This window comes from Schistocerca cancellata, chromosome 8, assembly GCF_023864275.1.
Source record: "Schistocerca cancellata isolate TAMUIC-IGC-003103 chromosome 8, iqSchCanc2.1, whole genome shotgun sequence".
NCBI classification, from domain to species: Eukaryota; Metazoa; Arthropoda; class Insecta; order Orthoptera; family Acrididae; genus Schistocerca; species Schistocerca cancellata.
The window spans coordinates 8,573,996-8,587,801 of NC_064633.1; the positions used below are offsets into that span (position 1 = coordinate 8,573,996).

At 47.3% G+C, this 13,806-nt stretch overlaps 1 protein-coding gene across 3 annotated transcripts in view; it reads left to right on the forward strand.

The window, feature by feature from the left end:
- Positions 1-12,020: 12,020 nt before the first annotated feature.
- LOC126095054 (acetylcholine receptor subunit beta-like 2) overlaps positions 12,021-13,806 on the forward strand; it is a 333,294-nt gene continuing 331,508 nt past the window's right edge. For all 3 annotated transcript variants that reach the window (XM_049909736.1, XM_049909737.1, XM_049909738.1), the window contains exon 1: positions 12,021-12,159. In XM_049909736.1, coding sequence (XP_049765693.1) covers positions 12,102-12,159 — 58 coding nt within the window. In that variant the 5' untranslated portion in view covers positions 12,021-12,101. The remainder of the gene's footprint in view (positions 12,160-13,806) is intronic.

Genomic DNA, 13,806 nt, shown 5'->3' on the forward strand with positions numbered 1-13,806 from the left:
CTGGATGTAGTCCTGTGGAACGGCTTGCCATGCCATTTCCACCTGGCGCCTCAGTTGGACCAGCGTTCGTGCTGGACGTGCAGACCGCGTGAGACGACGCTTCATCCAGTCCCAAACATGCTCAATGGGGGACAGATCCGGAGATCTTGCTGGCCAGGGTAGTTGACTTACACCTTCTAGAGCACGTTGGGTGGCACGGGATACATGCGGACGTGCATTGTCCTGTTGGAACAGCAAGTTCCCTTGCCGGTCTAGGAATGGTAGAACGATGGGTTCGATGACGGTTTGGATGTACCGTGCACTATTTAGTGTCCCCTCGACGATCACGAGTGGTGTACGGCCAGTGTAGGAGATCGCTCCCCACACCATGATGCCGGGTGTTGGCCCTGTGTGCCTCGGTCGTATGCAGTCCTGATTGTGGCGCTCACCTGCACGGCGCCAAACACGCATACGACCATCATTGGCACCAAGGCAGAAGCGACTCTCATCGCTGAAGACGACACGTCTCCATTCGTCCCTCCATTCACGCCTGTCGCGACACCACTGGAGGCGGGCTGCACGATGTTGGGGCGTGAGCGGAAGACGGCCTAACGGTTTGCGGGACCGTAGCCCAGCCTCATGGAGACGGTTGCGAATGGTCCTCGCCGATACCCCAGGAGCAACAGTGTCCCTAATTTGCTGGGAAGTGGCGGTGCGGTCCCCTACGGCACTGCGTAGGATCCTACGGTCTTGGCGTGCATCCGTGCGTCGCTGCGGTCCGGTCCCAGGTCGACGGGCACGTGCACCTTCCGCCGACCACTGGCGACAACATCGATGTACTGTGGAGACCTCACGCCCCACGTGTTGAGCAATTCGGCGGTACGTCCACCCGGCCTCCCGCATGCCCACTATACGCCCTCGCTCAAAGTCCGTCAACTGCACATACGGTTCACGTCCACGCTGTCGCGGCATGCTACCAGTGTTAAAGACTGCGATGGAGCTCCGTATACCACGGCAAACTGGCTGACAATGACGGCAGCGGTGCACAAATGCTGCGCAGCTAGCGCCATTCGACGGCCAACACCGCGGTTCCTGGTGTGTCCGCTGTGCCGTGCGTGTGATCATTGCTTATACAGCCCTCTCGCAGTGTCCGGAGCAAGTATGGTGGGTCTGACACACCGGTGTCAATGTGTTCTTTTTTCCATTTCCAGGAGTGTATTTCCCCACATACGGAGACAGCAGATCTTTCAAGTACTTCGGTGTTTCATATGTAGGTACCCCAATATTACTGATAATTGGGCGTAGGGGCACGCCCTCATTGTGTATTTTAGACAAATCAGATAGTCTAGATGGTACTGGTGCTTTCGCCTGGAGTTGTCTGATGGTCTTATAATGAATGAATATAATGAATAGAAGAACTAAAAGTGTGGATATAAAAAACGATCCCCAGACAGAGTGCCAGGCCCTCTGGACCGAAGATGGAACGCCATAGAGCTGGTCCGATGGGCGCGGTCTGCATAGGGAACACCCAGAACTGCAGCGGATCGAAAACGGAACAGCGACGATCCAGAAGATCGACATGAGCGGGAGGGGACAGCGGGGAGAACGCCTGGCAACCCAGACAGAACTCCAAACGCACCAGGCCGAAGATGGAACACCCAGGAGCGGGTGTGGTGGGCGCGGACCGCAGAGGAAACGCCAAGAGTCGCAGCGGATGGAAAAAGGAACAGTTTCGCTTCACAAATTCACGTAGCTTCATGCTCCGGTGAATTGTAGGATGGGCGGATCACGCCTTTTCTACTTCTCCATGGTGGTGTTTAATGTGGTGTTCTCGTTGGGATCTTCTTCATGGTTGCCTGGCTGCTAGCAGGTTTTTTTTGCTCATATTGTGGCGTTTCGTTACACCAGCAACAGGTCTGGCCATCTAGTGGTCGGGCGCCAGTGTACTTGGTTGCCCAAGTCGCGGACGAGGGCGTTCTCCGACGTCCGCGCGGTCGCATAAAAACTTTGCGCCGCTTGCCGGAATCGATGTTTTAGCATCGGTACTCCTGCTATTCTGTGGAGTTCTCCGGTGTGTGGCAGGTGAAGCGCCTTGTTCTGGACCATCTGCAGCTTTGCAACTGGCGAGTCAGCCACGTTGCCCCACACCACAGCAGCTTTGTCAAGAAAGAGGGAAAAGCGAATCATTCGGACCATTAGGTATAATTTATGCCACGATCAGCATGAACACCTTTTTCCCTTCGATTCTTTCTAATCGCCATAAATTTTCTGATCTTTTATGTAGAAATTTTAATATCTAGAATAGTTTTATGGCGATTTCTTTTGAGCAGTCGGGGCAAGTCGCGACAGTAGGAGATAGACGCGAATGCATCGTGCAGTTTTCGCGAATTCCTCGAATATTTGCGACTAAAAGCAGTGGCACTTCCCAGCATGACAAATCTCACGTCTCTCAGACAGCGCCTAGCCCATACGCTGCTGGGCCGTATGTAACCCTGCTCCACACAGCAGGAACAAGTTGTGTCCGCTTCCACTGTCGGAACTGGATGAGAGGCATTGCACCTAGCATTCTCTCAATCGTTCTGGTGAGTTTGTTGTTATTCCAAGGCGGCTTTCTTTCCAAGAAATATGTTTAATGGGTTGCACAAAGTGTCGTGTTCTTGAGTGTTTTGTCTCTCTCTGACTGACTTCCGCAGACCGTAAACAGTATATCACTGACATCAGATGGATCTGTTTGTGCCCCATCAGCGACAGGATAGATCAGGCCTGTAACCATACATACCGGTGTGATGATCACTGGGAGAGATTAAAGTTGGCACAAGGGAAGGTAAGACTGGTTCTAAGTTATTTAGTTCATGACTCTAATTAAGGTGAACACACGTGCAGATGCCACCCCTCTCTCCTAGTACGATCTTTTGGGGACGATGTTTGCTGTAGTTATGTTATTACAATGATACTTCTCAATTATCAGTAACGTTGTTGCATTATGACCTGTTGTTCACGAGTGCTTATTTTTTTTTTTCATGGTAATTTCGATGTCAAACAGCGAGACACATAGGTGGTTGATGAAAAGGGATGGCGGTGGGCCCGCGAAGTCATATCTTGCCCTGTGGATTGACTGGGCATTTCAGAAACACGAACAGTTCCAGTACAGGCTATAGTCTCTCTGAGTGGCGAAATGCATCTACAGTCCATTCCACTGCATCACCATTATTTGCTGAAAAATATTCCTTCTAAGCTTGCCCATTATCGCCTCCTTCCATTCCTCATGCAGGAGGGTATGGAAACAGTCCTCAGCTGTATGCTTACAGCTTATACACTCCTGGAAATTGAAATAAGAACACCGTGAATTCATTGTCCCAAGAAGGGGAAACTTTATTGACACATTCTTGGGGTCAGATACATCACATGATCACACTGACAGAACCACAGGCACATAGACACAGGCAACAGAGCATGCACAATGTCGACACTAGTACAGTGTATATCCACCTTTCGCAGCAATGCAGGCTGCTATTCTCCCATGGAGACGATCGTAGAGATGCTGGATGTAGTCCTGTGGAACGGCTTGCCATGCCATTTCCACCTGGCGCCTCAGTTGGACCAGCGTTCGTGCTGGACGTGCAGACCGCGTGAGACGACGCTTCATCCAGTCCCAAACATGCTCAATGGGGGACAGATCCGGAGATCTTGCTGGCCAGGGTAGTTGACTTACACCTTCTAGAGCACGTTGGGTGGCACGGGATACATGCGGACGTGCATTGTCCTGTTGGAACAGCAAGTTCCCTTGCCGGTCTAGGAATGGTAGAACGATGGGTTCGATGACGGTTTGGGTGTACCGTGCACTATTCAGTGTCCCCTCGACGATCACCAGTGGTGTACGGCCAGTGTAGGAGATCGCTCCCCACACCATGATGCTGGGTGTTGGCCCTGTGTGCCTCGGTCGTATGCAGTCCCGATTGTGGCGCTCACCTGCACGGCGCCAAACACGCATACGACCATCATTGGCACCAAGGCAGAAGCGACTCTCATCGCTGAAGACGACACGTCTCCATTCGTCCCTCCATTCACGCCTGTCGCGACACCACTGGAGGCGGGCTGCACGATGTTGGGGCGTGAGCGGAAGACGGCCTAACGGTGCGCGGGACCGTAGCCCAGCCTCATGGAGACGGTTGGGAATGGTCCTCGCCGATACCCCAGGAGCAACAGTGTCCCTAATTTGCTGGGAAGTGGCGGTGCGGTCCCCTACGGCACTGCGTAGGATCCTACGGTCTTGGCGTGCATCCGTGCGTCGCTGCGGTCCGGTCCCAGGTCGACGGGCACGTGCACCTTCCGCCGACCACTGGCGACAACATCGATGTACTGTGGAGACCTCACGCCCCACGTGTTGAGCAATTCGGCGGTACGTCCACCCGGCCTCCCGCATGCCCACTATACGCCCTCGCTCAAAGTCCGTCAACAGCACATACGGTTCACGTCCACGCTGTCGCAGCATGCTACCAGTGTTAAAGACTGCGATGGAGCTTCGTATGCCACGGCAAACTGGCTGACACTGACGGCGGCGGTGCACAAATGCTGCGCAGCTAGCGCCATTCGACGGCCAACACCGCGGTTTCTGGTGTGTCCGCTGTGCCGTGCGTGTGATCATTGCTTGTACAGCCCTCTCGCAGTGTCCGGAGCAAGTATGGTGGGTCTGACACACCGATGTCAATGTGTTCTTTTTTCCATTTCAAGGAGTGTAGTTGTGCGTAAACTGTCTAATGTTTTAGCGTATCCTCATAAAATACCGTGAGAAGAGCTAACGATCAGCCGACAGCAGCGCATTGTCTCCCAGGTGCAGTAATATTGTGGTTGACTAACACGTTAACTGTGATACACAGCAGCCTGGATAAGTTTGCTGATATGCACCGCTTGTACGGTTCCAGTGAATGCAATGGAACAGCAGCACAACGGCGCTTTGCTTAGCTCTCGCCACAGCGAGACTAAACTTTTGCAACTGTGGAGTACGTTTTGGTATTTCCATAGATACAATCATGAAATTGGGACTAAAAACCGAATAAATCATAATTACATTTTACTCTGTAACGAGTCAACGTTGACCAAGGGTTTTTACATCAAAATAGAAAATATCGCCGGTCAACCTCCGAAATTTTGTGTTGAGCTCGGATTCAGCCAGTGAAGCGAACAGTCCCTATAATACCTTAACCAAGGCCCACACCTGTGGAGGCAAAGCTTTAGGACATTCATTTTTCGTTCCCTACGTGTGTATCACCAGCGTTCACGATAGCTGTGCACCCCTTATAACGGAGCCAATATCTAAGGAAAAAGTGCTCATGTTGCGGATCCATTTCGTCTCATTCAATTACAGCACATTTACACTGAGGAGCCAAAGGAACTGGTACACCTGCCTAATATCGTGTAGGGTCCCAGCGAGCACGCAGAAGTGTCGCAGCACGACGTGGCACGGACTCGACTAATGTCTGAAGCAGTGCTGGAGGGAATTGGCACTATGAATCCGGCAGGGCTGTCAGTAAGAATACGAAGAGGTGGAGACCTGTTCTGAACGGCAAGTTGAAAGGCATACCAGATATGCTCAAAATGTTCATGCCTGGCGAGTTTGGTGGCCATCGGAAGTATTTAAACTCAGAGGAGTATTCATGGAGCACTCTGTAGCAATACTCGACGTGTGGGGTGTCGCTTTGTCCTGCTGGAACTACCCAAGTCCGTTGGAATGCACGATGGACACGAATGGATGTAGGTGATCGGATAGGTTTCTTACGTATGTGTCACCTGTCAGAGTCGTTTCTAGACATATCAGGGATCCCAAATCACTCCAACTGCACACGCCCCAAACCATTACAGAGCTTCCACCAGCTTGAACAGTCCCCTGCCGACATGCAGGGTCCATGGATTCATGAGGTTGTCTCCATACCCGTACACCTCCATCCGCTCGATAGAATTTGAAACGAACTCATGCGAGCAGGCAACATGTTTCCAGTCATCAACAGTCCAATGTCGGTGTTGACGGGCTCAGGCGAGGCATAAAGCTTTATGTCGTGCAGTCATCAAGGGTACAAGACTGGGTCTTCGGCTCCGAAAGCCCGTACCGATGCTGTTTCGTTGAATGGTTCGCACGCTGACACTTGTTGATGGTCCACCACTGAAATCAGCAGGAATTTGGCGGAAGAGTAACTCTTTTGTCACGTTGAACGATTGTCTTTAGTCGTTGATGGTCCCGTTCTTGCAGGATTTTTCCCGGCCAGAGCGATGTCGCAGATTTGATGTTTTTCCGGATTCCGATTCTCGTATTTGCGGTACAGTCGTGAACTAGTCATACGAAAAAATACCCACTTCATCGCTTCCACGGAGATGCTCGTACGCCAACTATAACACAACGTTCAAACTCACTCAAATCTTGATAACCTGCCATAGTAGCAACAGTAACCGATCTAACAACTCTCCAGACACTTGCTGTCTTATACAGACGTTGCCGACTGCAGCGCCGTATTCTGTCTATTTACATATCTGTGTATTTGAATATGCTTGCCTATACCAGTTTATTTAGCGCTTCAGTGTATTTTTCACAAGATCTGAAATTTTCGTAGATTTAAAGACAAAAGAAAGCTTGTTTGTCTTCATGACTAATATTGTTTTACCTATTCATATGTGTTTATCACCCGAACAAATGCACAGTTCAGCTATAAACATAATTGTATTCTTGTATAATAATGTGTTGTACAGTAACTAATAAGTTAAAATACTAGCATTATTTTATCTCCCTATAGTTATACAAATATTTTGTGGGATGCGACAGAGCTCCTTTAATTCAAACCATAATTGAATTACACTAACATTTAGTATTTATTTACTAGTTGAAATAATTTACGCCAAATCTATCATTGCAATTGACTTCTCCTATGTATCTCTGTCTGATAGTGAGTGAACTGCATCGCACTAAGTAACGAGCCATCAACCAGTAGTTTGACATTGTATTTTAACGTTTTCCGATTACTCAGAAACATTACTTTTCAGATTCTGGAGACGTTTTAGCTCTGTGGGGAACTGGCAGCGTCCGGTGACCATAATTGTACTTAGATTTCCAGCGATGGTTTAGAGAGACGTAGTTGTAATTAGAAGTAACAGCAGAAATTTGTTACACGACAACAATGTCCCAATGAACACCAACTGAAAATCTTTCCTTGTTGCTGTTTGCAAATTGATATCTTATAGGTAACTGTCACGTAAGAAAGGTGGCACATAGTAGTCTGTCTCCGATAGAGAATAGATACCGCCTGTTGCTTTAATACTACGCACGGTGATCGTAACTGGCTCTGATGGACAGCTTCTACTGTTTCCATAAGCCAGCGTTTCCACTTCAGGATTTGTGTGCATCGACACATGGGATGTAGGGCTTCTGGCAATCACATGGTCCGTCGATATATCACTGATAATAATTTAGTGACGACGGCTGGAAATCTTACTGAAAGGAAAGCTTATTTAGTGACGGTCTTTTTGTTGTGCCTATCCGCGACTCGAACTATATGGTAAGTAGCAACTATCCTTTCACACACTTCAAAAAAGTTTTGCATCATTCCGGTTCCTGACGATAGACGTTGACTGTGGATATTGTATCACAGATACAGCCCCTTTGACTGTTCATAGATGTCACTAAACCCGCCCAAAGATATAAACAACCATGCATGAGCAGCGTCTATTACACGGAGAGGTTACGATAGCCGATCCATTCCAGTCATTCCACCAGGAAGGAAGTACACTACTCGCCATTAAAATAGTTACAGCACGAAGATGACGTGCTACAGACGCGAAATTTAACCGACAGGAAGAAGATGCTTTGATTTGCAAATGATTAGCTTTTCAGAGCATTCACAAGAGGTTGGCGCCGGTGGCGACACCTACAACGTGCTGACATGAGGAAAGTTTCCAATCGATTTCTCATACACAAACAGCAGTTGACCGGCGTTGCCTGGTGAAACGTTGTTGTGACGCCTCGTGTAAGGAAGAGAAATGCGTACCATCACGTTTCCGACTTTGATAAAGGTCGGATTGTAGCCTATCGCGATTGCGGTTTATCGTATCGCGACATTGCTGCTCGCTTGGTCGACATCCAATGACTGTTAGCAGAATATGGAATCGGTGGGTTCAGGAGGGTAATACGGAACGCCGTGGTGGATCCCAACAGCTTCGTATCAGTAGCAGTCGCGATGACATGCATCTTATCAGCATGGCTGTAACAGATCGTGCAGCCACGTCTCGATACCTGAGTCAACAGATGGGGACGTTTGCAAGACAACAACCATCTGCACGAACAGTTCAACGACGTTTGCAGCAGCATGGACTATCAGCTCGGAGACCATGGCTTCGGTTACCCTTGACGCTGCATCACAGACAGGAGCGCCTGCGAAGGTGTACTCAACGACGAACCTGGCTGCACTAATGGCAAAACGTCATTTTTCGGAAGAATCCAGGATCTGGTTACAGCATCAAATGGTTCAAATGGCTCTGAGCACTATGCGACTTAACTTCTGAGGTCATCAGTCGCCTAGAACTTAGAACTAATTAAACCTAACTAACCTACGGACATCACACACATCAATGCCCGAGGTAGCGGTCACGCGGTTCCAGACTGAAGCGCCTTTAACCGCACGGCCACAACGGCCGGCACAGCATCATGATGGTCGCATCCGTGTTTGGCGACATCGCGGAGAACGCACATTGGAAGCATGTATTCGTCCTCGCCATACTGGCGTATCACCCGGCGTGATGGTATGGGGTGCCATTGGTTACATCTCTTGGTCACCTCTTGTTCGCATTGACGGCACTTTGAACAGTGGACGTTACATTTTAGATGTGTTACGACCCGTGGCTCTACCCTTCATTCGATCCCTGCGAAACCCTACATTTGAGCAGGATAATGCACGACCGCATGTTGCAGGTCCTGTACGGGCCTTTCTGGATACAGAAAATGTTCGACTGCTGCCCTGGCCAGCACATTCTCTCACCAGCTGAAACGTCTGGTCAATGGTGGCCGAGCAACTGGCTCGTCACAATACACCAGTCACTACTATTGATGAAGTATGGTATCGTGTTGAAGCTGCATGGGCAGCTGAACATGTACACGCCATCCAAGCCCACTCGTATCAAGGCCGTTATTACGACCAGAGGTGGTTGTTCTGGATGCTTATTTCTCAGTATCTATGCACCCAAATTGCGTGAAAATGTAATCACATGTCAGTTCTAGTATAATATATTTGTCCAATGAATACTCGTTTATCATCTGTATTTATTCTTGGTGTAGCAATTTTAATGGCCAGTAGTGTATATGGCTCGTGTTGTCTGTAGTTCAACCATGCCCAGACGGTATATACCGCGCTTCGATCTTGTACGCGTTGTTACTTTGTGCCAGGCAGGGCTCTCAACAAGTGAAGTGTCCAGGCGTCTCGGAGTGAACCAAAGCGATGTTGCTCGGACATGGAGGACATACAGAGAGACAGGAACTGTCGATGACACGCCTCACTCAGGCCGCCCTACGGCTACTACTGCAGTGGATGACCAGTACCTACGGAATATGGCTCGGAGGAACCCTAACAGCAACGCCACCATGTTGAATAATGCTTTTCGTGCAGCCACAGGACGTCATGTTACGTTTCAAACTGTGCGCTATAGGCTGCATGATGCGCAACTTCACTCCTGACATCCATGGCGAGGTCCATCTTTGCAACCACGACAACATGCCGAATGGACCGCTCAAGATTGGCATCACGTTCTCTTCAACAATGAGTGTTCCATATGCCTTCAACCAGACAATCGTTGTAGACGTGTTTGGAGGCAACCCGGTCAGGCTGAAAGCCTTAGACACCCTGTACAGTGAGTGCAGCAAGGTGGAGGTTCCCTGCGTTTTGGGGTGGCATTATGTGGGGCCGACGTACTCCGCTGGTGGTCATGGAAGGCGCCGTAAGGGCTGTACGATACGTGAGTGCCATCCTCCGACCGATAGTGCAAACATATAGGCAGCATATTGGCGAGGCAGTCGTCTTCATGGACAATTCGCGCCCCGATCGTGCACATCTTGTGAATGACTTCCTTCAGGATAACTACATCGCTCGACTAGAGTCGTCAGCATGTTCTCCAGACATGAACCCTATCGAACATCCCTGGAATAGATTGAAAAGGGCTGTTTGTGGACGACGTGATCCACCAAACACTCTGAGGCATCTACGGCGAATTGCCGTTGAGGAGTGGGACAATCTGGACCAACAGTGCCTTGATGAACATGTGGATAGTATGCCACGACGAATACAGGCATGCATCAATGCAAGAGGACCTGCTACCGGGTGTTAGAGGTACCTGTGTGTACAGCAATGTGGACCACGACCTCTGAAGATCTCGCTGTATGATAGTGCAACATACAATGTGTGGTTCTCATGAGCAATAAAAAGGACGGAGTGATGTTTATGTTGATCCCTATTCCAATTTTCCGTAGAGGTTCCGGAACTCTCGGAACTGAGTTGAAGGAAAACTTTTTTTGATTGTGTATAATATTGTTAGGTTCCATCCTGGATATTCCATTGTTTGAAAGTAATATCAGAGATTTGTGAAAAGACATGACAATTAGAAAGCTTATTTTTCTTTTTACGAACGTTAGTTTTTCTAACTGGACTGTAGTTTATTTGACGGCGCAAACATAGACTGATATTATTATTCTTTCTTTGTTTGTTTTGAGTCTGTGGTCTTCTGACTCATTCGTTACGGCACCCCACGAATTAGTTTCTCAGAGTAGCACTTGCAACTAATATCCTCAATTATTTGTTGGATGTACTCCAACCTGTGTCTTTCCCTACTGTTTTTACCCTCTACAGCTCTCTCTGTTACCATGGTAGCTATTCCCTTCAACAAATGTCCTGTCATCATGTCCCTTCTTCATGACTGTGCTGCTTCCTTTGGCGATTCTCAGGAGAACCTCCTCACTAATGATCTTATCAGTCTACCTAATTTTCTAAATCCTTCTACAGCACTTCATTTCAAAACAACAGGATTCTCTTTATGATCTTTCCATAGTCCACGATACGCTGCCATCCAATGCTGTGGTCCAAACGTGCATTCGCAGAAATTTCTTTCTCAAATTAAGGCCTATCATTCATACTATTAGCCTTCTCTTGGCCAGGATGCATTCTTTGACTGCGCTAATATACGTGTTTTCCTCGTTTCTTCGTCTGTCATGCGTTATTTTGCTTCCAGTATAGCAGAATTTCTTACTTTCGTCTACTTTTTGATCACCAGTCTTGATGTTAAATGTATCTCTGGCGTCATTTCTGCTACTTCTCATTACTTTCGCCTCTCTTTGATCCACATTCTGTGCTCATTAGACTGTTCTTTCCATTCACCGCGTCCTGCCATTCTCTTAAGTTTAATTTTCATCATCAGCGAATACGTCTTTCCCTATAGCTTTCTGCTAGATTTCTCAAAATTTTGAAAACCCTGTACCATTTTACACTGCGAAAACTTTTTTTCATGTCGACAAAACCTACTAGTGTGTCTTGCTTCCATTATCAATCGCAACATCAGAACTGTCTTTCTAATGCCCTTACCTTTCCGAAAACCAAACTGATCTTAACTAACAGAGCCTCAATCACTTTTTCTGTAGAATGGGTATAAGAAGCTTTAATGGACTAGGCATACACTTCTGAACAGTTGACAATCCATAAATGATAATCTTGTAGAACCGTTAATATTGTCAAAGCGCGCAAAACGTATCAGTCAGCGGTGTATACAATAAATAAAACGAAATTAAAATATTGTTTTGAAGACTGTAACGAATGGAAATGAAACTTTGGTGGAAATAAAATGTGTTATCATGTGTTCGGGAATAATGTAGTTCCAGTGTCCAGAGCAGCCGTGTTGAGGCGTGGCGCGGCACCTGTGGAGCACGTGGTACGGGAAGCGACCGAAAGATGGCTCTACAGTAGCTGCACACGGTCTATTGATTGTAGCGCCATCTTTCGTGGATGCTGGGCGCTGGACCACCATAAACACAACTTGCTGTCCCGTAGCAGACGATAGTACGTGCCTTCCCGGTGAATATGGACTGAAGAGGCGTGGGTAGGAAAATGGCGAAGAGCGTTTTTCGTTTGTTGTCGCTCTCGTTCTTGTGGAATGGGGTGCTGGGTAAGTGAAAACATTGTAGGAAGTGTGTGCATGCTACGGTACGCAACTTAGTTACGCCTGTCTACGTGTCATTTATAGTAAAGAGCTGATTGGCCTTTTGTTCTTTCGTGTGTTTGGTGTTGGAATATGTAATTGGTTGTATAAGACAGTTCTACTAATATGTCACATATGAGTAGTTCTATAGAACCTTCGGGTTCATTTACGAAACTCCGTTTACAGATCACCTCCGTCGAAGTTTCGAGCACTAAAACGTGTTTTCAAGCCCGTGCAAAATCTTTCTCGTCACATTTGGCATTCTAGAAGAAATAGAATTCGGTTTGGAAGTAACAGTGACATTAATGTGTCACTATTGTGAAAGAATCTTTACGTTGTTTAATGTTTACAAAATGATACTATCACTTATTTCAATTTCATTCATATTTGGTTTGTATGCCTGGAGAGAATTCTTGTATTTTCGAAGCGCTAAAAATATTCCTTGGAGTTTCTGCATAACAGAAAGTGTCGGTAACCGTCCTGCACGGAAATTTTTTAAAGAATATTGAAGCACAACACGACTGCTTCTGAGAATAAGACGACTTTCATTAGAATAAATTTCGTTGACAAATGTCACGCATCAGAACTGCCAGTTGCGAATGTAATTACCTTCAACAGCACAGATAAAATATTAAGTATGCTAACGCTTTGCTACTAGTGTTCTCTTTTCTGCACTTGCACGTATATAATCGCTTTCATGCCACTAAAACAGTGTTTTCAGCCACAAGAGACGACAGTGCCGTAGTATTTACAGCCATTACTTCATAGAAAAAAGCGCATCAAATTGATGGGATGCACTCGCATTGAAAAACTAATTTAAAACCGCCTCGCTGATCGTACTGACAGTCTATGTTCACACACCAGCTGTATAGGCACAGTAATTAGCTAACAAGCGGAGGCCGCCAATTGTGAAATTCAGATTCGATTCATACTGCGCATAATAAAAGCTCATGGCCAGAGGTGTAATGTGGCAAAGCACCAAGATGCACTTCTCAGCCGTTGTCGAGAAAATCGACAGTTAAAAGAAACCGTTGCGGTGAAATACTCTCTACGATGAATGGTTTTCTGCAGCGTCGTGGCACAGCGGTAAGCGCTCGGGTTAGTAATCTGAAGGTCGCCGGCTCGAATCTCGCGCCATGCAATTTTTTTTACTATTTGTTTTTGTAATTCAAATGTACACACACACACACACACACACACACACATATCTCGCGCCATGGAACCTTTTTTTACTTTTGTTTTTTGTAATTCAAATGTACACACACACACACACACACACACACACACATATCTCGCGCCATGCAACTTTTTTTTTATTATTTGTTTTTTGTAATTCAAATGTATACACACACACACACACACACACACACACACACACACACTCACGGCGCCACGACGCTCTAGAAAACTATTAATCGTAGAGAGTATTTCACCGCAACGGTTTCTTTTAACTGTCGATTTTCTCGACAACGGCTGAGAAGTGCATCTTGGTGCTTTGCCACATTACACCTCTGGCCATGAGCTTTTATTACGCGCAGTATGAATCGAATTTGAATTTCACAATTGGCGGCCTCCCCTTGTAAGTGTCAAGTAACTGAGAAACTGTCATACTAT